General features: G+C 47.2%; 1 protein-coding gene across 2 annotated transcripts in view; it reads right to left on the reverse strand.

The window, feature by feature from the left end:
- Drat (Death resistor Adh domain containing target) overlaps positions 1 to 24505 on the reverse strand; it is a 63415-nt gene that overhangs the window by 31049 nt on the left and 7861 nt on the right. The window contains exon 1 of one of the 2 annotated variants that reach the window (XM_070100944.1): positions 15679 to 16135. The exons of the other annotated variant lie outside the window; for it this stretch is intronic. Coding sequence (XP_069957045.1) covers positions 15679 to 15719 — 41 coding nt within the window. The 5' untranslated portion in view covers positions 15720 to 16135. Of the gene's footprint in view, positions 1 to 15678; positions 16136 to 24505 lie in introns of those variants that run through there. 2 annotated transcript variants of the gene reach the window in all.

Here is a 24505-nt window from a genome sequence, read left to right on the forward strand (position 1 = left end):
ACCCACACACCCACACTCACTCACACCCACCCACACACCCACACTCACACACACCCACCCACACACCCACACTCACTCACACCCACCCACACACCCACACTCACACACACCCACCCACACACCCACACTCACACACACCCACCCACACACCCACACTCACACACACCCACCCACACACCCACACTCACACACACCCACCCACACACCCACCCACACACACCCACCCACACACCCACACTCACTCACACCCACCCACACACCCACACTCACACACACCCACCCACACACCCACACTCACTCACACCCACCCACACACCCACACTCACACACACCCACCCACACACCCACACTCACACACACCCACCCACAGACCCACCCACACACACCCACACTCACACACACACACACTCACACACACCCACCCACACACCCACACTCACACACACCCACCCACAGACCCACCCACACACACCCACACTCACACACACCCACACTCACACACACCCACCCACACACCCACACTCACTCACACCCACCCACACACCCACACTCAAACACACCCACCCACACACCCACACTCACTCACACCCACCCACACACCCACACGCACACACACCCACCCACACACCCACACTCACACACACCCACCCACACACCCACACTCACACACACCCACCCACACACCCACCCACACACACCCACACTCACACACACCCACACTCACACACACCCACCCACACACCCACACTCACTCACACCCACCCACACACCCACACTCACACACACCCACCCACAAACCCACACTCACACACACCCACCCACACACACCCACACTCACACACACCCACACTCACACACACCCACACTCACACACACCCACCCACACACCCACACTCACTCACACCCACCCACACACCCACACTCACACACACCCACCCACACACCCACACTCACTCACACCCACCCACACACCCACACTCACATACACCCACCCACACTCACACACACACACACACACACACACACACAGTTGTCAGAAGTGGAACAGTGATGTAGCGGAGGCAGGATCCATACATAGCTTTACGAAGAAGTATGATAAAGCTCATGGAGCGGGAAGAGTGACCTAGTAGCGACCAGCGAAGAGGCGGGGCCAGGAGTTGTGAATCAACCCCTGCAACCACAAATAGGTAAGCGCACACAAGCACACATTCACAGATAAATATAAATATGCATAGACACGGTGGCAACCATTACACCTTACGGTGATATCTATCTTATCTCCCCTTCATACCTTACGTCTTTCTCACTCCCCTTCATCCCTACCAACCACTCCCCCTCATCCCTACCAACCACTCCCCCTCATCCCTACCAACCACTCCCCCTCATCCCTACCAACCACTCCCCCTCATCCCTACCAACCACTCCCCCTCATCCCTACCAACCACTCCCCCTCATCCCTACCAACCACTCCCCCTCATCCCTACCAACCACTCCCCCTCATCCCTACCAACCACTCCCCCTCATCCCTACCAACCACTCCCCCTCATCCCTACCAACCACTCCCCCTCATCCCTACCAACCACTCCCCCTCATCCCTACCAACCACTCCCCCTCATCCCTACCAACCACTCCCCCTCATCCCTACCAACTACTCCCCCTCATCCCTACCAACCACTCCCCCTCATCCCTAACAACCACTCCCCCTCATCCCTACCAACCACTCCCCCTCATCCCTACCAACCACTCCCCCTCATCCCTACCAACCACTCCCCCTCATCCCTACCAACCTCTCCCCCTCATCCCTACCAACTACTCCCCCTCATCCCTACCAACCTCTCCCCCTCATCCCTACCAACTACTCCCCCTCATCCCTACCAACCACTCCCCCTCATCCCTACCAACCTCTCCCCCTCATCCCTACCAACTACTCCCCCTCATCCCTTCCAACCTCTCCCCCTCATCCCTACCAACTACTCCCCCTCATCCCTACCAACCACTCCCCCTCATCCCTACCAACCACTCCCCCTCATCCCTACCAACCACTCCCCCTCATCCCTACCAACCACTCCCCCTCATCCCTACCAACTACTCCCCCTCATCCCTACCAACCACTCCCCCTCATTCCTACCAACCACTCCCCCTCATCCCTACCAACGACTCCCCCTCATCCCTACCAACCACTCCCCCTCATCCCTACCAACCACTCCCCCTCATCCCTACCAACCACTCCCCCTCATCCCTACCAACCACTCCCCCTCATCCCTACCAACCATCTCCCCCTCATCCCTACCAACCACTCCCCCTCATCCCTACCAACCACTCCCCCTCATCCCTACCAACTACTCCCCCTCATCCCTTCCAACCATTCCCCCTCATCCCTACCAACCACTCCCCCTCATCCCTACCAACTACTCCCCCTCATCCCTACCAACCACTCCCCCTCATCCCTACCAACTACTCCCCCTCATCCCTACCAACCACACCCCCTCATCCCTACCAACTACTCCCCCTCATCCCTACCAACCATTCCCCCCTCATCCCTACCAACCACTCCCCCTCATACCTACCAACTACTCCCCCTCATCCCTACCAACCACTCCCCCTCATCCCTACCAACCACGCCCCCGCATCCCTACCAACCACTCCCCCTCATCCCTACCAACCACTCCCCCTCATCCCTACCAACTACTCCCCCTCATCCCTACCAACCATTCCCCCTCATCCCTGCCAACCACTCCCCCTCATCCCTACCAACTACTCCCCCTCAATCCCTACCAACCACTCCCCCTCCCCTACCAACTACTCCCCCTCATCCCTACCAACCACTCCCCCTCATCCCTACCAACTACTCCCCCTCATCCCTACCAACCATTCCCCCTCATCCCTACCAACCACTCCCCCTCATCCCTACCAACTCCTCCCCCTCATCCCTACCAACCACTCCCCCGCATCCCTACCCCCCACTCCCCCTCATCCCTACCAACCACTCCCCCTCATCCCTACCAACCACTCCTCCTCATCCCTACCAGCCACTCCCCCTCATCCCTACCAACCACTCCCCCTCATTCCTACCAACCACTCCCCCTCATCCCTACCAACTACTCCCCCTCATCCCTACCAACCACTCCCCCTCATCCCTACCAACTACTCCCCCTCATCCCTACCAACCACACCCCCTCATCCCTACCAACTACTCCCCCTCATCCCTACCAACCACTCCCCCTCATCCCTACCAACTACTCCCCCTCATCCCTACCAACCACTCCCCCTCATTCCCCAACCACTCCCCCTCATTCCTACCAACCACTCCCCCTCATTCCTACCAACCACTCCCCCTCATCCCTACCAGCCACTCCCCCTCATCCCTACCAACCACTCCCCCTCATCCCTACCAACCACTCCCCCTCATCCCTACCAACCACTCCCCCTCATCCCTACCAACTACTCCCCCTCATCCCTACCAACCTCTCCCCCTCATCCCTACCAACCACTCCCCCTCATCCCTACCAACTACTCCCCCTCATCCCTACCAACCACTCCCCCTCATCCCTACCAACCATTCCCCCTCATCCCTACCAACTACTCCCCCTCATCCCTACCAACCTCTCCCCCTCATCCCTACCAACCACTCCCCCTCATCCCTACCAACTACTCCCCCTCATCCCTACCAACCTCTCCCCCTCATCCCTACCAACCTCTCCCCCTCATCCCTACCAACCACTCTCCCTCATCCCTACCAACTACTCCCCCTCATCCCTACCAACCACTCCCCCTCATCCCTACCAACCACTCCCCCTCATCCCTACCAACCATTCCCCCTCATCCCTACCAACCACTCCCCCTCATCCCTACCAACCACTCCCCCTCATCCCTACCAACCACTCCCCCTCATCCCTACCAACCACTCCCCCTCATCATTACCAACTACTCCCCCTCATCCCTACCAACCTCTCCCCCTCATCCCTACCAACCACTCCCCCTCATCCCTACCAACCACTCCCCCTCATCCCTACCAACCACTCCCCCTCATCCCTACCAACCACTCCCCCTCATCCCTACCAACTACTCCCCCTCATCCCTACCAACCTCTCCCCTCATCCCTACCAACCACTCCCCCTCATCCCTACCAACGACTCCCCCTCATCCCTACCAACCTCTCCCCCTCATCCCTACCAACCTCTCCCCCTCATCCCTACCAACCACTCTCCCTCATCCCTACCAACTACTCCCCCTCATCCCTACCAACCACTCCCCCTCATCCCTACCAACCACTCCCCCTCATCCCTACCAACCATTCCCCCTCATCCCTACCAACCACTCCCCCTCATCCCTACCAACCAGTCCCCCTCATCCCTACCAACCACTCCCCCTCATCCCTACCAACCACTCCCCCTCATCCCTACTCCCCCTCATCCCTACCACTCCCCCTCATCCCTACCAACCACTCCCCCTCATCCCTACCAACCACTCCCCCTCATCCCTACCCACCCCTCCCCCTCATCCCTACCAACCACTCCCCCTCATCCCTACCAACTACTCCCCCTCATCCCTACCAACCTCTCCCCTCATCCCTACCAACCACTCCCCCTCATCCCTACCAACTACTCCCCCTCATCCCTACCAACCTCTCCCCCTCATCCCTACCAACCACTCCCCCTCATCCCTACCAACTACTCCCCCTCATCCCTACCAACTACTCCCCCTCATCCCTACCAACCACTCCCCCTCATCCCTACCAACCACTCCCCCTCATCCCTACCAACCATTCCCCCTCATCCCTACCAACCACTCCCCCTCATCCCTACCAACCACTCCCCCTCATCCCTACCAACCACTCCCCCTCATCCCTACCAACCACTCCCCCTCATCCCTACCAACCACTCCCCCTCATCCCTACCAACCACTCCCCCTCATCCCTACCAACCACTCCCCCTCATCCCTACGAACCACTCCCCCTCATCCCTACCAACCACTCCCCCTCATCCCTACCAACCACTCCCCCTCATCCCTACCAACCACTCCCCCTCATCCCTACCAACCACTCCCCCTCATCCCTACCAACCACTCCCCCTCATCCCTACCAACCACTCCCCCTCATCCCTACCAACCATTCCCCCTCATCCCTACCAACCACTCCCCCTCATCCCTACCAACCACTCCCCCTCATCCCTACCAACCACTCCCCCTCATCCCTACCAACCACTCCCCCTCATACCTACCAACCACTCCCCCTCATCCCTACCAATCACCCCCCCTCACCTCCAGCCACTCCCTCCAAGCGGATACCAGCCACGCACTCTACACGTGTCAAACATCCTAAAATACGCATTACAGTACGTCACACACTGCACGTCGCACAATATTACTTAGCCACACACAATATACAATTTACATTACATATGTCAGTCAGCTGTTTAATTATTATTATAATCGGGAAGCGCAAAACCCGTAGGATTACACAGCGCCTGTGGGGGGGATGTGGAAGGTATTCATGCTTAATTCAGGGAACTGAAGCACAGATCCAATTCCCTAGATCAAGAGCCCCTGACCAGCGTCAAGGAACCTCTCTTGATGGGTAAGCTGTTTAATATGAATCATATGAGATATACCTGGAGTTTACCTGGAGAGAGTTCCGGGGGTCAACGGCCCCGCGGCCCGGTCTGTGACCAGGCCCTGGTGGATCAGAGCCTGATCAACCAGGCTGTTACTGCTGGCTGCACGCAAACCAACGTACGAGCCACAGCCCGGCTGGTCAGGAACCGACTTTAGGTGCTTGTCCAGTGCCAGCTTGAAGACTGCCAGGGGTCTGTTGGTAATCCCCCTTATGTATGCTGGGAGGCAGTTGAACAGTCTCGGGCCCCTGACACTTATTGTATGGTCTCTTAACGTGCTAGTGACACCCCTGCTTTTCATTGGGGGGATGTTGCATCGTCTGCCAAGTCTTTTGCTTTCGTAATGAGTGATATGGATTAACTTATGACACTAAGCTTGACTGATTATTACTGATTCTGTGTCATCACTGAGGGCACTTGACTCTCATAATGACTAACATGCTTACTGGAGAAGCCAGATATAGATACTGAAATATCCGGTAGAGAGTGATTAATGTACAAATGTTCTGGATTCCATCTCACACTGGATTACTTCTTCATGATAAAGTTGACAAATTAGCCCCCAAAAAAGTAGAATATAACTTTGGTGTGTCAAAAAGTAAATACTGAAACAGTTATATAGGACTGCAGGCAGAAGCCTGAGTAGATTTATGACCCATTATGATAACATGAACATAAGTACTACGTTTGTGGAGCAACTTGCAATGTGAACAGACTGACTGATGTTGTAGTGGCCAGGCTTAGACTTGGTTATAAGTACTTCTGGCAGTTTGGCAGACACAGATGGTGATCAAACCAAATGCAAGGTATGTGGCCAGCCCTATGGTCACTATCTTGAACACTATGTACTTAATTATTCACTTATTAAGGGATACAGAGATAGACATTATAATAACTTATGTGATATATCAAGATATTTTAATGAAAGTAAGATACCAGACTTATTAAACAAATTTTCTAAATATGCTTGCAACTGTAGATATAAATCCAGATGTGCTCCTGTAAACCCTTTTGGGGCCTAGTTAAAGGGTCTTTTGTGTATCCATATTCTCTTGCGCTACCATCCACAGGATGAATATAAGGTGCACAATAAACTCACTGCCTGGGCCGCAAAATTTAATCTATGAGATTTGAAGGGCTCTTGATTCAAGGAAGTAAAACAACCCTCCCCTTACTCGGATTAAATCTGAATTCCTCCCATTCTCCTGGTGCTGTATAGCCTCTACTGCAGTGGTTCCCAAACTGGGGGTAATGGTAGAGTAATGCTCTCTCTAGAGTCTAGAGAGAGCATTACTCTACCATTCTTCCTCTAGAGTCTAGAGTCTAGAGAGAGCATTACTCTACCATTCTTCCTCTAGAGTCTAGAGTCTAGAGAGAGCATTACTCTACCATTACCTACCATTACTCTACCATTACCTACCATTACTCTACCATTACCTACCATTACTCTACCATTACCCCCAGTTTGGGAACCACTCGCGTTAGCGCTTCCCAGGAATATAATAATAATAATAATAATAATAATAATAATATCATAAGAAAGGTGGTAGTTAAATTAAGCACCATGCGAGAGTTCATTGGTAGTAAACAGGATACACGCAGCCTTAATGACCCTCGTTTAGTCGACAGACTTTAAACCCCATTAACCAACCGACCACCTCACAAATACACGCAGCCTTAATGACCCTCGTTTAGTCGACAGACTTTAAACCCCATTAACCAACCTACCACCTCACAAAGTACTTAAACGGTGCCAAAGAGAGATAAAAAATAATGCAAAAGGTAGCGAGACCAACACAGATGAAAGTAAGTCCCATAGATGAATATATGCGCAGAGGCCACAAATTCGAAACAAAATTCGACGGTAAGATGAGAAGCAAAGGCTTTCTCTGGATTATTAACCTCGGATGGTTAATAACACAGGATAACCCAAGAAAGTCAAGGGGTGTGGCTTATTTCCTTGTTTCTCCAGTATGCCACGCATAATTTACTGCTAGATGAACAGGGGTAGCAGGTGTTAGGGGAGACTTGCCTAGATGCCTCGCAACAACCAGACAGGGCCCAGAACTAGTGGGTTCTTCTATTTTTACTCGTGATGGTGATTACGTACAGAGACGAGCGAAGAGTGTAAAGTGTAGCAGCTGATGCAGTACGTTATCTAGGCAGCACAGCAGCGCAGGAAGCTGTCAACACGACACAAGTGACATCACCCAGTTGTAAGGAGGCAACACACACACACACACACACACACACACACACACACACACACACACACACACACACACACACACACACACACACACACACACAGAGTGATCAGGCAGGGCCAGGAGCTGTGACTCGATCCCTGTAGCCACACTCGCTCACGCAGAGTGCGACCTGTGACCAATTTCTAGGGCTTTACTACCCTATCAGTCCCGCCTTTGGCAAAATTTCCTTGATGAGTGTTTAACAGGGTGTTACTGTTAGCCATCACAGCCTGGCTGAACTGGCACTTAACGGAGGTAGTAGTCCAGTTTAATCTTGAAAACTTCTACACTTGTTTCAGCAATATTTCTGATATTTGTTGATAGGTTGAAGTTTTAGACCACGGATGTTGACATAGTGTTCCTTACTGTGCCCATGGTGCCCCTGTTTTTCACGAGATTTATGGTCAAGGGGTGATTGATGAGTAGTGCTGAAAATGGTATAAAATATCGACGAGTTGATTATTATGACATGTGCAACAGTTGGCTATCTTTACTGTTAAAACGTTTCGCCTTCACAGTAGACTTCTTCAGTCAGATACAGGTGTAGTTGTGAAATGAAGATGATGTAATCAGTCCACAAACCTTGGAGAAATAGTATTTGAGGTGGTCAGTCCCTCAGCCTAGAGGAGTTCAGCTCCATGGAGCTGAACCAGGTGTGGGTTCCATACTGGTGATGCATACTCCAATATGGGCCTGACGTACACGGTTGTACAGTCTTGACCGGTTCCTTACTAAGGTGTCGCAACGCTATTCTTAGCTTTACCAGGCGACCATATGCTGCAGCAGTTATTTGGTTGATGTGTGCCTCAGGAGATGTGCTCGGTATTATACTCACCCCAAGAAAGTTTTCCTTGGGTGAGGTTTGCAGTCTTTGGCCCCCCTAGCCTGTATTCTGTGTACAGTCTTCTTTGACCTTTCCCAATCTTGTTAGGTAAGACACATATGCAACAGTTAGGTATCTTTATTTCGAAACGTTTCGCCTACACAGTAGGCTTCTTCAGTCGAGTACAGAAAAGTTGATAGAAGTAGAAGATACTTGAAGACGATGTAATCAGTCCATCACCCTTGAAGTTTTGAGGTGGTCAGTCCCTCAGTCTGGAGAAGAGTGTTGTTCCATAGTCTGAAACAATATGGAGTTGAAGTGACAGGATGGAGCCTTATATAACGCCAGGAGGTGATATGTAGGCCACTAGTAGACGTAAGAATGTAGTCGTTGGAAGGTCAGGTCCCTCTCAAATCCAGCCATTCTCACTAGTAGAAGTTGACAAAGTTGATTTCAGGTCTGTACCATGATACCCTTGTGTTGCAGTGTCTGAGAGTGAACATTAGTCATCTTCATGACTTTGCACTTGGTGGGGTTAAACCCCAGGAGCCAGTTGTCGGACCTGGCTTGCAGCTTGTCCAGATCCCTTTGTAGTCCTATCTGATCCTCATCCGACTGGATTCTTCGCATTAGCTCCACATCGTGTGTGTGTGTGTGTGTGTGTGTGTGTGTGTGATTCGTGCGTGTATGTGCGCTTGATTGTATAAGGTTTTATCAGTACTCCATGGTTAATGGAAGGTGCATGTGACCTTCCCCTTGTTTACTTCGTGTACAGCATAAAATTAGGGTCCTAAGTTGAAGTGCCCAGGTTATCTTATCACTGCAAAACAACACTGGAAGGAGACGGAGGGTGTGTGTACTCACCGAGCTGAACTCAACGAGTTGTGTTTCTGCGGGTCGAGACTCAGCTCCTGGCCTCACTTCCTAGATTACTTTGATTAGCATCACTGATCTTTGGCCTCTTGGGCACATGAATCTACTCTTGCAGCTGTGTGAGTTTACGATTGCTTCATTCAAATCATTCCACTTCTCTACCATCCCGAGAATACAGAAATACTTCCTGACATCCCAATGACTCATCTTTGTCTTCAGTTTCCACTGTGTCTCCTCGAGTCTGGGCCTAGTTTTATTGGCCTCACCTACTTATACTCACATTATAACTGTTATAACCTAGTTATACTCACCTGATTATACTAGCCTAGTTTTAATAACCTTATTTTTTTAAATATACTAAATGATGTACTTATGTGTACATAGCGTGTGCCTGTGACCTTGGAAGGTTTTTGAGAAATTTCCTGTTCTCTGGCCATGAGCCAGGTTTTTCTGATGTTTGCCTGATCAACCTGGCTATTGCTGCTAGAGGCCCGCTCGCCCACATATCCATCACAGCCTAGTTACTCGAGTTTCCCCCATGAACACTTCTGCACTTGTTCCGGCAGTATCATTGTAATTTTTTTTTTGTATTTGTATACTACGAACGCAAGCCTAAACATACACCTATACTCGCCTAGTTTAATTTGACAGGACGATAAAAAAAAGAAAAACCTGACTCTAATCTTGATTATACGATGATCAAGAATATCCAGAACAATACCGTGACTGGAACAATACACAAATAACCCGGGTTACTCGTGTATTATATGATAATCTGTTCAGTGGCTCGTTACTACTAATTTAAGTTTTAGCGAGGCTTCCTATATGATCCAGGGAACTGAAAATAATTGGTATAAAATACCGACACAATGGAAACATAAACACATATGCAGTTTAATGTGATCTTTATTGACAACGTTTCGCCCACACAGTGGGCTTTTTCCAGGGAACTGCATCTTCTCTCTTTCCCTCCATCAGATCTGACTATCTCCCATCCCCAGGCACTATATGGCCCCAATAATAATAATAATAATAATAATAATAATAATAATAATAATAATAATAATAATAATAATAATAATAATTCTGGATTTTATAATTCTTGAGGGCCTGTTCTTTCGAGAAATTCCCAATCACAAATCAGAATCCTTTTGTAATGAGGTAAATTTGCATGTTACAGTAACGTGACAGATCGGTAAGTTTATATTGTGTGAGATCAGAAAGATCTGATTTTTCTTACAATCAGATAGATAAAGGCTCTATCTTCCGTCTGCTTATGGTAGTTCCAGGTAGTGGGACATTCAGGTCTGAGTTACAGGTAGTGGGACACTCAGGTCTGAGTTCAAGATAGTGGGACACTCAGGTCTGAGTTACAGGTAGTGGGACACTCAGGTCTGAGTTACAGGTAGTGGGACATTCAGGTCTGAGTTACAGGTAGTGGGACACTCAGGTCTGAGTTCAAGATAGTGGGACACTCAGGTCTGAGTTACAGGTAGTGGGACACTCAGGTCTGAGTTCAAGATAGTGGGACACTCAGGTCTGAGTTACAGGTAGTGGGACACTCAGGTCTGAGTTACAGGTAGTGGGACACTCAGGTCTGAGTTCAAGATAGTGGGACACTCAGGTCTGAGTTACAGGTAGTGGGACACTCAGGTCTGAGTTCAAGATAGTGGGACACTCAGGTCTGAGTTACAGGTAGTGGGACACTCAGGTCTGAGTTCAAGATAGTGGGACACTCAGGTCTGAGTTACAGGTAGTGGGACACTCAGGTCTGAGTTCAAGATAGTGGGACACTCAGGTCTGAGTTACAGGTAGTGGGACACTCAGGTCTGAGTTACAGGTAGTGGGACACTCAGGTCTGAGTTCAAGATAGTGGGACACTCAGGTCTGAGTTACAGGTAGTGGGACACTCAGGTCTGAGTTCAAGATAGTGGGACACTCAGGTCTGAGTTACAGGTAGTGGGACACTCAGGTCTGAGTTCAAGATAGTGGGACACTCAGGTCTGAGTTACAGGTAGTGGGACACTCAGGTCTGAGTTCAAGATAGTGGGACACTCAGGTCTGAGTTACAGGTAGTGGGACACTCAGGTCTGAGTTACAGGTAGTGGGACACTCAGGTCTGAGTTACAGGTAGTGGGACACTCAGGTCTGAGTTACAGGTAGTGGGACACTCAGGTCTGAGTTACAGGTAGTGGGACACTCAGGTCTGAGTTACAGGTAGTGGGACACTCAGGTCTGAGTTCAAGATAGTGGGACACTCAGGTCTGAGTTACAGGTAGTGGGACACTCAGGTCTGAGTTCAAGATAGTGGGACACTCAGGTCTGAGTTACAGGTAGTGGGACACTCAGGTCTGAGTTCCAGGTAGTGGGACACTCAGGTCTGAGTTACAGGTAGTGGGACACTCAGGTCTGAGTTACAGGTAGTGGGACACTCAGGTCTGAGTTCCAGGTAGTGGGACACTCAGGTCTGAGTTCCAGGTAGTGGGACACTCAAGTCTGAGTTACAGGTAGTGGGACACTCAGGTCTGAGTTACAGGTAGTGGGACACTCAGGTCTGAGTTATAGGTAGTGGGACACTCAGGTATGAGTTCCAGGTAGTGGGACACTCAGGTCTGAGTTCCAGGTAGTGGGACACTCAGGTCTGAGTTCCAGGTAGTGGGACACTCAGGTCTGAGTTACAGGTAGTGGGACACTCAGGTCTGAGTTCCAGGTAGTGGGACACTCAAGTCTGAGTTACAGGTAGTGGGACACTCAGGTCTGAGTTCCAGGTAGTGGGACACTCAAGTCTGAGTTACAGGCAGTGGGACACTCAGGTCTGAGTTACAGGTAGTGGGACACTCAGGTCTGAGTTACAGGTAGTGGGACACTCAGGTCTGAGTTACAGGTAGTGGGACACTCAGGTCTGAGTTACAGGTAGTGGGACACTCAGGTCCGAGTTACAGGTAGTGGGACACTCAGGTCTGAGTTACAGGTAGTGGGACACTCAGGTCTGAGTTACAGGTAGTGGGACACTCAGGTCTGAGTTACAGGTAGTGGGACACTCAGGTCTGAGCTACAGGTAGTGGGACACTCAAGTCTGAGTTACAGGCAGTGGGACACTCAGGTCTGAGTTACAGGTAGTGGGACACTCAGGTCTGAGTTACAGGTAGTGGGACACTCAGGTCTGAGTTACAGGTGGTGGGACACTCAGGTCTGAGTTACAGGTGGTGGGATACTCTGGTCTGAGTTCCAGGTAGTGGGACACTCAGGTCTGAGTTACAGGTAGTGGGACACTCAGGTCTGAGTTACAGGTAGTGGGACACTCAGGTCTGAGTTACAGGTAGTGGGACACTCAGGTCTGAGTTACAGGTAGTGGGACACTCAGGTCTGAGTTACAGGTAGTGGGACACTCAGGTCTGAGTTACAGGTAGTGGGACACTCAGGTCTGAGTTACAGGTAGTGGGACACTCAGGTCTGAGTTACAGGTAGTGGGACACTCAGGTCTGAGTTATAGGTAGTGGGACACTCAGGTCTGAGTTCCAGGTAGTGGAACACTCAGGTCTGAGTTCCAGGTAGTGGGACACTCAGGTCTGAGTTACAGGTAGTGGGACACTCAGGTCTGAGTTACAGGTAGTGGGACACTCAGGTCTGAGTTACAGGTAGTGGGACACTCAGGTCTGAGTTACAGGTAGTGGGACACTCAGGTCTGAGTTACAGGCAGTGGGACACTCAGGTCTGAGTTCCAGGTAGTGGGACACTCAGGTCTGAGTTCCAGGTAGTGGGACACTCAGGTCTGAGTTACAGGTAGTGGGACACTCAGGTCTGAGTTACAGGTAGTGGGACACTCAGGTCTGAGTTACAGGTAGTGGGACACTCAGGTCTGAGTTACAGGTAGTGGGACACTCAGGTCTGAGTTACAGGTAGTGGGACACTCAGGTCTGAGTTACAGGTAGTGGGACACTCAGGTCTGAGTTACAGGTAGTGGGACACTCAGGTCTGAGTTACAGGTAGTGGGACACTCAGGTCTGAGTTACAGGTAGTGGGACACTCAGGTCTGAGTTACAGGTAGTGGGACACTCAGGTCTGAGTTACAGGTAGTGGGACACTCAGGTCTGAGTTACAGGTAGTGGGACACTCAGGTCTGAGTTACAGGTAGTGGGACACTCAGGTCTGAGTTACAGGTAGTGGGACACTCAGGTCTGAGTTACAGGTAGTGGGACACTCAGGTCTGAGTTACAGGTAGTGGGACACTCAGGTCTGAGTTACAGGTAGTGGGACACTCAGGTCTGAGTTACAGGTAGTGGGACACTCAGGTCTGAGTTATAGGTAGTGGGACACTCAGGTATGAGTTCCAGGTAGTGGGACACTCAGGTCTGAGTTCCAGGTAGTGGGACACTCAGGTCTGAGTTCCAGGTAGTGGGACACTCAGGTCTGAGTTACAGGTAGTGGGACACTCAGGTCTGAGTTACAGGTAGTGGGACACTCAGGTCTGAGTTACAGGTAGTGGGACACTCAGGTCTGAGTTACAGGTAGTGGGACACTCAGGTCTGAGTTACAGGTAGTGGGACACTCAGGTCTGAGTTCCAGATAGTGGGACACTCAGGTCTGAGTTCCAGATAGTGGGACACTCAGGTCTGAGTTACAGGTAGTGGGACGCTCAGGTCTGAGTTACAGGTAGTGGGACACTCAGGTCTGAGTTACAGGTAGTGGGACACTCAGGTCTGAGTTACAGGTAGTGGGACACTCAGGTCTGAGTTACAGGTAGTGGGACACTCAGGTCTGAGTTACAGGTAGTGGGACACTCAGGTCTGAGTTACAGGTAGTGGGACACTCAGGTCTGAGTTACAGGTAGTGGGACACTCAGGTCTGAGTTACAGGTAGTGGGACACTCAGGTCTGAGTTACAGGTAGTGGGGCACTCAGGTCTGAGTTACAGGTAGTGGGACACTCAGGTCTGAGTTACAGGTAGTGGGACACTCAGGTCTGAGTTACAGGTAGTGGGACTCAGGTCTGAGTTACAGGTAGTGGGACACTCAAGTCTGAGTTACAGGTAGTGGGACACTCAGGTCTGAGTTACAGGTAGTGGGACACTCAGGTCTGAGTTACAGGTAGTGGGACACTCAGGTCTGAGTTACAGGTAGTGGGACACTCAGGTCTGAGTTACAGGTAGTGGGGCACTCAGGTCTGAGTTACAGGTAGTGGGACTCAGGTCTGAGTTACAGGTAGTGGGACACTCAAGTCTGGGTTACAGTCATGTTTCCCTGTCCAGAGCTCTATCAAGTCATGTTTCACTGTCCAGAGCTTTATCAAGTCATGTTTCGTTGTCTAGGGCTTTATCAAGTCATATTTCGCTGTCTAGAGCTTTATCAAGTCATGTTTCGCTGTCTAGAGCTTTATCAAGTCATGTTTCGCTGCCTAAAGCTTTATCAAGTTATGTTTCGCTGTCTAGAGCTTTGTTATATTACGTTCTGTGGAGAGCAGTGTCAAATCATTGTCGTTCTATGTAGAGATTTATCAACTCATAATTCGTTGTCTAGAGCTTTATCAAGTCGTGTTTCGCTGTCTAAAGCTGAAGTTATCGACAGGGCAAAACGTAGTCACCAAAAAAGCGTATATTGCAGTGTGCTTTTTCCTTCACTATTATCAACAGTACGCTGGCTAATATTTCTCATGTTCCCAGGACCACATCAATAACAAACCAATAATTTTGTGGCAGACAGACAGGATGGTTTCTATAGTGACAGACAAGACAGATTTTATGGTGAGAGAAAAGTTTTTATGGTGACAGACAAGACAGTTTATATGGTGATTATCTGTGGTGAGATAGTAGTTTATAATGAGAGACAAGAGTTTATATGGTGACACAAAACAGTTTATATGGTGATAGTCTATGGTGGCAGACAAAGAGTTTATATGGTGACAGACAAGACAAAGAGTCTCTATGGTGACAGACAAGACAGATGCTATGGTGACAGAAAAGACAGTTTCTATGGTGACAGACAAGTCTGTATTATGAGATTTGTTACAGGGATGTGGTGGAAAGATGTTATCGTGTGACCGAGGTTGATATCGTCGGTAATTCTACCAACATTATTACCGAGAGAATAGTGTGTGTGTGTGTTGGGCCGGGGAGCACAACTTACCCATCGGTCTGCTCTTTGTCTAGCTTAAAAATGACAGGCATTATGGCGTGTGCAGGGATTCTCGAAGAATATCTTGCCAGCGACTTGGTGGTGCAGACACACTCACGGGGACCTCCGGGTGCTGAGACTCGCACAGGGACCTGCTGGGGCCTACAAACGCCCACAGCTTCTCACAGAAGGCACTCTCAGTACTGGCTTCACTCGAGAAGTGTATCGTGACGCACCTTACACAACGTCACTCCTGATACTGACTCTCACACACTGTCACACACACTGGCGCCGCTCACGCCGCAAACGTGAGGACCAGTTGGTTCCAGACGGAATACACCCAAGGAAGATCTCCTCTGGAATCTGGGAAAACGATACTCTCCTTCGTGTTGACTTGCCCTCACACCTGGTGTCACACCTGGCACAGGTCAAGCCAGGGCGGGGCACAGAATTCCTGGCCGTGGCTCCGTGTTATCAGCCAAGGTGTGGAAAACTGTCAGACAAGGAGGAGTGGCAACCGCGCGCACACACTGGTCACATGCACACGTGTATTGATCACCTCCGAAGGACGAAAAGGTCGACGCCGGAGTCGTGAAACATTATGAAAACTATAAGAGATTTATTATTAGTATTACGTTCAATATGGATGTGATTTGTAGCCCCAAAGTTTAGATATGATGAATTATGTCAGCATTAATGTAGGGTGAAAGTGAGTGTTGTAGAGATGGTGTAAATGTTGGCCCTACGAGGGGTGTAACACTTCTTGGGCTTATGTTGCCTCAGGTGTTCTCCGAAGACCGGTTATTCTCTCCCACACAACCACCTCTCACCACCACAACCACCTCCCACCACCACAACCACCTCCCACCACCACAACCACTCATCAACATTATAACCTGTTCACCATACCCACCACCTTCACAACCTCACGTCAACACCACAATCCCCTTATCACCACCAGAACCTCTGAACACAACCACCATTAACCAGCTTTACAATCTCTTGTATCACACAGCCTTTCACCAGTACCACCACAATGTCCTACCATTATCACCACCACAACCTTTTGCAACCCCCACCATCCCACTCACCAATATCACAACCCTTGTGAAGGAAGTACAGGTACAGCACAGGGCGTTTACATTAGCAACAGTGGACAGACTACTTATTAAGTCAACTCGCTTCTTACTATTATGCTTGTCTCGTGTATGTGTGTGTGTGTGTGTTTGTGTGTGTGTGTGTGTGTGTGTGTGTGTGTAAAATTACCTACATATTGGGTAGGAGGGTGGTAAGCTCTAGTTCTTTGTCCGGTCTCTTAACTGTCGACCGACAAACATGAAATATATCTATCTTTTCTGAACGCTTGTATATACTAGTTAGTCCTGTTCGGTTGAGATAGAGGTTATAAAGGTCGTAAATTATTTATTTTTTTAGCTAACACACGTGTAATTTTACCTTATTCCTAATAATGACCCTCGTATTGTAGACAGTCTTAATGACCCTCGTATTGTAGAGTCTTAATGACCCTCGTATTGTAGACAGTCTTAATGACCCTCGTATTGTAGACAATCTTAATGACCCTCGTGTAGTAGACAGTCTTAATAGTATGATAATAAGATGTTATCTCCACTACAGAATAATAATAAGATATTATCACCTTTATTTTACAATAATAAGGCAAAAGGACCCCAATGGAAATAAGTCACTCTGACTCTGGGTTATCCTAGGTACTTTACACATATGCTGCTATGTATGATGATCTATGTTCCTGTATTTGTGTATACCTGAATAAACTTACTAATCTAAGGAGATGCTAGCGTTCATATACAACACATGACAGATCATATATTAAGAGTCCTAAGGTAGTCTTGGTCTCTCACGCAGCGATAAACACATTCTGTAATGTCCACGATAACTCATATTATCCTACCTACATAGTGCGCAGGATGACTTGAAATGTTATTATAAAGGATAATTATATCAAGAGTACTCACGTTCCAATTATTATTATTATATACATGTGGAAGAATTAAACTGAAGGATCCGTAGATAAATAACCGGCACATAGGAGAAAGAAACTTGTGAAGACGTGTTGGTGCCTTTTTAGTCCCTGTTGAATCCGTACATTATAATCATGGGGAAGCGCTAAACACGTAGGAGATCGGACAACGCCTTGGGAATGGAAGATAATCAAGTTAGATCCGAGGAAAGAGAGGATAGCACCAATTCCTAGGGTTAAGACTCAGCAACATATGGAGCCCTTTCCCGTAGCGTATCTCCCCTAAATTATGGGTGGAGGGAGGTAGTGTATTTTTAGACTGTTTGTTTGAAGAACGGATGATAGCCAGCCAGGAGACCGGTGAAAGTTCCTGCGTGATCAATATTAGTTTTTATCAGTTCTCCACTAACTATGTGGAGGAGAGAACCCGTACTACATTGCAAGATACCTTACCTCTTATATAACAAGAAAGACCTGTCATATTGCAAGATATCTCGCCTATTCCTGAGTAGGAGAGGTCTCGCATATTTCAAGATATCTCTGATGGATCAAGGAATTCCTGAAGAACAGATGACAAAAGGCTAACGGGCTGACGTTTCGAGAAGAACAAGTTGCGTCCCCCAAGGATCTCTACTAGGCCCATTATTAATCTTAACATGTGTAAATAATCTGCGAGAGGGGACCTAAGCCTACTTTTTACTGTTTGCAAATAATGTTAGGCTAATGAAAATATGAGGAAAGAACGACAGGCTTTTTTTAAAAAATACCTGGTTAGGCTGCAGGGGTGATCAAACAAGTGGCTATTGGAGTTCAATCCAAGCAAGTGCAGTCGTGCAAAATAAGGGGAGAAACAGAACAAGCTGAATCAGAGTGAAACTAAGAATATCACTAAATGGGAAATATGAGTGTGAACATCACACCAACTATACAGTACGAGTATAGAAGAGAGGTGCACATGATCCACTTAACACTGGCAGCATATGCCAATATAAAAATTACCTTCAGGGACCTTAACGACTATGTCAGGCCTAATATAAAATACAATGCACCCGCTTGAAGCCCACACCTGGCCAAGAATGTTCTGAAACGATAGAAAGTTCAGCGAAATTACAGAACGGGTGGGAATTGAACCCATGGCAGGCGAGTGTGCTAACCACTTTGCCAGCTGGCCCTAATAAAATTAATTCAACTAGGTATATTTCTATGCACCATAGGGAGGTTAACATAGGTCTCAATGTGACCACAAATGACCATCACGTCTGTGGAGTGCTCTAGCTCAAGTCCCTTCAATGACATACTACTATATAGAAAGCCCCTTGTTATGTAGAGCATTTCAGGTAAATTAGGTCAATTCTGTCCCCAAGCTGCGACGCATACCAGTCGACTAACACCCAGGTACCTACTTTCCTGATGGGCGAACATGGACAGCAGGTGTCTTTAAGTAAACACGTCCCAATGTTTCCATTCGTACCGGGAAATCGTAATAACACGACTGCAAACAGAACTCACCTCCCACGGATTCGATCCCCACCAATCTGCGATTTGTCTGCGATGATGTATATAATACGAATAAGTCGCAAAACTCCTGGCCAGCGCGTAAGCCACTTGGCCAGCTGGCCACAACAAGATCCACCCAGTTAGGTGTATTTATACACCATAGTGAGGTTAACATGGGCCACCAATGTCACCACAAATGAGTTAGTTTTTACAGATGACTGTCACTCGCCATGGGTTCAAACCCCTACCCGTACCGTGGTGTGTTATTACGATGTTAACTCGACACTATAATCACAACTACTTAATTATTACTAATTATAGCTAGGCATCCAGGTAACCTCCAGGTATCCAGGTAATTATAAATGTAATTATAACTAGGTAATTATAAATGTAATTACAACTAGGTGTTGAAGGGTTTCTGATCCAAAGACTCTGAACTACCCTCCCGTACCTTGGATCGAATCTGATTGCCTTTAATTTCCCTGAGACTCCATAACCCCTGTGGATTTAGTGTTCACTCTTGAATGCAATACTGCCACTATTACTACTACTGTAATAATATATATATACTTCTTAATGTATACTGTAGTTATGCAATAATCGCGAACAATCTATGCAACATGCAATACAACCACAGGGGAAGTTGAATGATTATTCTAGGCCTTTTGTATTGCAATCAACACATCAGTAGCACTTTAAAGGAGGGGTTTGGGATATTGGCAGTTTGGAGGGATATGTTGTGTATCTTTGTACGTATATACTTCTAAACTGTTGTATTCTGGGCACCTCTGCAAGAATAGTGATTATGTGTGAGTGTGGTGAAAGTGTTGAATGATGATGAAAGTATTTCTTTTTTGGGGATTTTCTTTCTTTTTTTGGGGTCACCCTGCCTCGGTGGGAGACGGCCGACTTGTTGAAAAAAAAATCAGTGGCATGCATTGTTGCAGAAATAAGTAGGAAATTTAAGGGGAACGATTCTGACTCGAATGAACGAACGGCACAACTTGGACTTTCTACTTTCTGCAACATTGCAAGCTCCTGATGATGTACTGATTACAAAACGAAAGGCCTAGAGCTATCATTCAACTCCCCCTGTGGTTGTTTTGCATATACTATAATTCTTAATTCTGTTAACATTTGCTTTCCAACCTAGGAGCCCTGGTCAGCGTCCGAGCCACTGGGAAGATAATCCCCGGAGCCACTTAATAGATAGCAGATAATTTCACATTACTCACTTCCCCCTCTTAGTACTGCGTCACCACAGCCTCTATCACCAGTAACCTACCCACAGATGTGCACAGCCTCACATCACCTCCCCACCCACACACTGCCACAGATGTGCACAGTCTCACATCACCTCCCCACCCACACACTACCACAGATGTGCACAGTCTCACATCACCTCCCCACCCACACACTACCACAGATGTGCACAGCCTCACATCACCTCCCCACCCACACACTACCACAGATGTGCACACCCTCACATCACCTCCCCACCCACACACTACCACAGATGTGCACAGTCTCACATCACCTCCCCACCCACACACTACCACAGATGTGTACAGCCTCACATCACCTACCCACCCACATACTGCCACAGATGTGCACAGTCTCACATTACCTCCCCACCCACACACTGCCACAGATGTGCACAGTCTCTCATCACCTCCCCACCCACACACTACCACAGATGTGCACAGTCTCACATCACCTCCCCACCCACACACTACCACAGATGTGCACAGCCTCACATCACCTCCCCACCCACACACCACCACAGATGTGCACAGTCTCACATCACCTCCCCACCCACACACAACCACAGATGTGCACGTCTCACATCACCTCCCCACCCACACACTGCCACAGATGTGCACAGTCTCACATCACCTCCCCACCCACACACTACCACAGATGTACACAGTCTCACATCACCTCCCCACCCACACACTACCACAGATGTGCACAGCCTCACATCACCTCCCCACCCACACACTACCACAGATGTGCACAGCCTTACACCACCTCCCCACCCACACACTACCACAGACGTGCACAGTCTCACATCACCTTGTCATGTGGGTTTCGATAAAGTGGATGGGGTAAGAATACTCACGTAGGCTGGTAGTACGTATAATATAACGGAAAGTATGGGAAGGCACCAACAGCCGACCTGCCTCTCTCTGCTCCCTATCTTGACTGACTCACAGTGCCTATGGGTGAGGGGGTGTTTGAAATCCTGCTATGGTCAGCAGCAATATGAATACAGTCAGTGATTCACGCAGAGACGGTTGGTAGTGAGTCATCTACTGGTACACTGGTTACTGGTAACTGGTTACTAGGAACTGGTACTACTACTGAGAACCTCCCCACCCACACACTACCACAGATGTGCACGTCTCACATCACCTCCCCATCCACACACTACCACAGATGTGCACGTCTCACATCACCTCCCCTTTCTCTCTCGTCCACAACTGCACAGTAGCCTAGACCTAATTTTTAACACCAAAACATAGCAGCCTAGACCTAATTTTTAACACCAAAACATAGCAGCCTAGACCTAATTTTTAACACCAAAACATAGTAGCCTAGACCTAATTTTTAACACCAAAACATAGCAGCCTAGACCTAATTTTTAACACCAAAACATAGTAGCCTAGACCTAATTTTAACACCAAAACATAGCCTAGACTTAATTTTAACACCAAAACATAGTAGCCTAGACCTAATTTTAACACCAAAATATAGTAGCTTAGACCTAATTTTTAACACCAAAACATAGAACCCTAGACCTAATTTTTAACACCAAAACATAGAACACTAGACCTAATTTTTAACACCAAAACATAGTAGCCTAGACCTAATTTTTAACACCAAAACATAGTAGTCTAGACCTAATTTTTAACACCAAAACATAGAACCCTAGACCTAATTTTAACACCAAAACATAGTAGACTAGACCTAATTTTTAACACCAAAACATAGTAGCCTAGACCTAATTTTTAACACCAAAACATAGTAGTCTAGACCTAATTTTTAACACCAAAACATAGTAGCCTAGACCTAATTTTTAACACCAAAACATAGTAGCCTAGACCTAATTTTAACACCAAAACATAGAACCCTAGACCTAATTTTAACACCAAAACATAGTAGACTAGACCTAATTTTTAACACCAAAACATAGTAGCCTAGACCTAATTTTTAACACCAAAACATAGTAGCCTAGACCTAATTTTTAACACCAAAACATAGAACTCTAGACCTAATTTTAACACCAAAACATAGAACCCTAGACCTAATTTTTAACACCAAAACATAGAACCCTAGACCTAATTTTTAACACCAAAACATAGTAGTCTAGACCTAATTTTTAACACCAAAACATAGTAGCCTAGACCTAATTTTTAACACCAAAACATAGAACTCTAGACCTAATTTTAAAACCAAAACATAGTATCCTAGACCTAATTTTAAACACCAAAACATAGTAGTCTAGACCTAATTTTTAACATCAAAACATAGTAGCCTAGACCTAATTTTAACACCAAAACATAGTAGCCTAGACCTAATTTTAACACCAAAACATAGTAGCCTAGACCTAATTTTAACACCAAAACATAGTAGCCAAGACCTAATTTTAACACCAAAACATAGTAGCCTAGACCTAATTTTAACACCAAAACATAGTAGCCTAGACCTAATTTTAACACCAAAACATAGTAGCCTAGACATAATTTTAACACCAAAACATAGTAGCCTAGACCTAATTTTAACACCAAAACATAGTAGCCTAGACCTAATTTTAACACCAAAACATAGTAGCCTAGACCTAATTTTAACACCAAAACATAGTAGCCTAGACCTAATTTTAACACCAAAACATAGTAGCCTAGACCTAATTTTAACACCAAAACATAGTAGCCTAGACCTAATTTTAACACCAAAACATAGTAGCCTAGACCTAATTTTAACACCAAAACATAGTAGCCTAGACCTAATTTTTAACAACAAAACATAGTAGCCTAGACCTAATTTTTAACACCAAAACATAAATAAGAACGTGCAACTTATCTTCTAATTTGACCTTGTTCCTGATTCGGATTTTCGACTTCCATTGACCAAATATAATTGTTTTTCTTACAAATATAAGTAACGTGTCGAACAATATATTACTTATCACACAGGATATATACACCGAGAGGTGTATTGTTCTCAGAGTATATATGGGAGGTGTATTGTTCTCAGAGTATATATGGTGAGTGTTTTAATACCTATTTTAGCAGTAATATTGTCTGGTGGTGGAAAAGTTATATGTAGTTAATGAAAATTAGTTATTTTTACTTTTTTTTTGGAAAGGGGTGGTATCCTAGTTAATTTATATGATACTTGTACTTATGTGTACCTGTACTCCATTAACCAACCAGCCATCTCACTTATATAAGTAAAACCATCTTAATAAGTTAATTAAGTAACCAATTTAAGAAATCGAAGGCCAGGCTGACTGGTTGCTTTATCCTGTGGAAACCCCAATAGGCAATGTACGGTATATATACACATAGAAATGCACACTTTTCGATATATAGATATACCTTCCAGTGTAAATACACCGAGAGATATATACCTCTGAGTGTATATAACCTTGACAAGCAGAAGAAGCATGTTATATTTCGAGTATATTGTGTTATAACTTCTATCTCTTTGTCTTGGTTTATTGAAAATTTATATGTAAATTTCTGTAAATAAGAAAGTGTTGAATGGTTCAGTGTAACATTACTGGGTAATTCTATGAAGTGTAACACCATTAGGAAATGGTATGAAATGTAACATCATATGGACCATAAGTAAGTAAGTAAGTAAGTAAGTTTATTCAGGTTACCATAATGTAATTAGTGATACTGATAGGTAATTAAAGGACGGGTGAGGATGTTGGTGTTTTTGGAAAGTGGTGTGAGTGGGTGTGAGTGGGTGTGAGAAGGGTGGGAATGTAAGTGGGCGTGGGCGTGATCACGTGTTGGGTGCAGGGCTACGCCCGCATCTCCCTTACATTGGTGTTGTTATTATCTTGTGTTGTTATGATGGCTTCGTGCCAAGACTGCCCCACTTGTGGCTCATATTTTGATGCCCGTGCCCTACCTCCAGTACCTTACCTCCAGTACCCTACCTCCAGCACCCTACCTCTAGCACCCTACCTCCAGTATCCTACCTTTCAGCACCCTACCTCCAGTACCTTACCTCCAGCACCCTACCTCCAGTACCCTACCTTTCAGTACCCTACCTTTCAGTACCCTACCTCCAGTACCCTACCTCCAGCACCCTACCTCCAGTACCATA

This window comes from Cherax quadricarinatus, chromosome 75 (genome assembly GCF_038502225.1).
Source record: "Cherax quadricarinatus isolate ZL_2023a chromosome 75, ASM3850222v1, whole genome shotgun sequence".
NCBI classification, from domain to species: Eukaryota; Metazoa; Arthropoda; class Malacostraca; order Decapoda; family Parastacidae; genus Cherax; species Cherax quadricarinatus.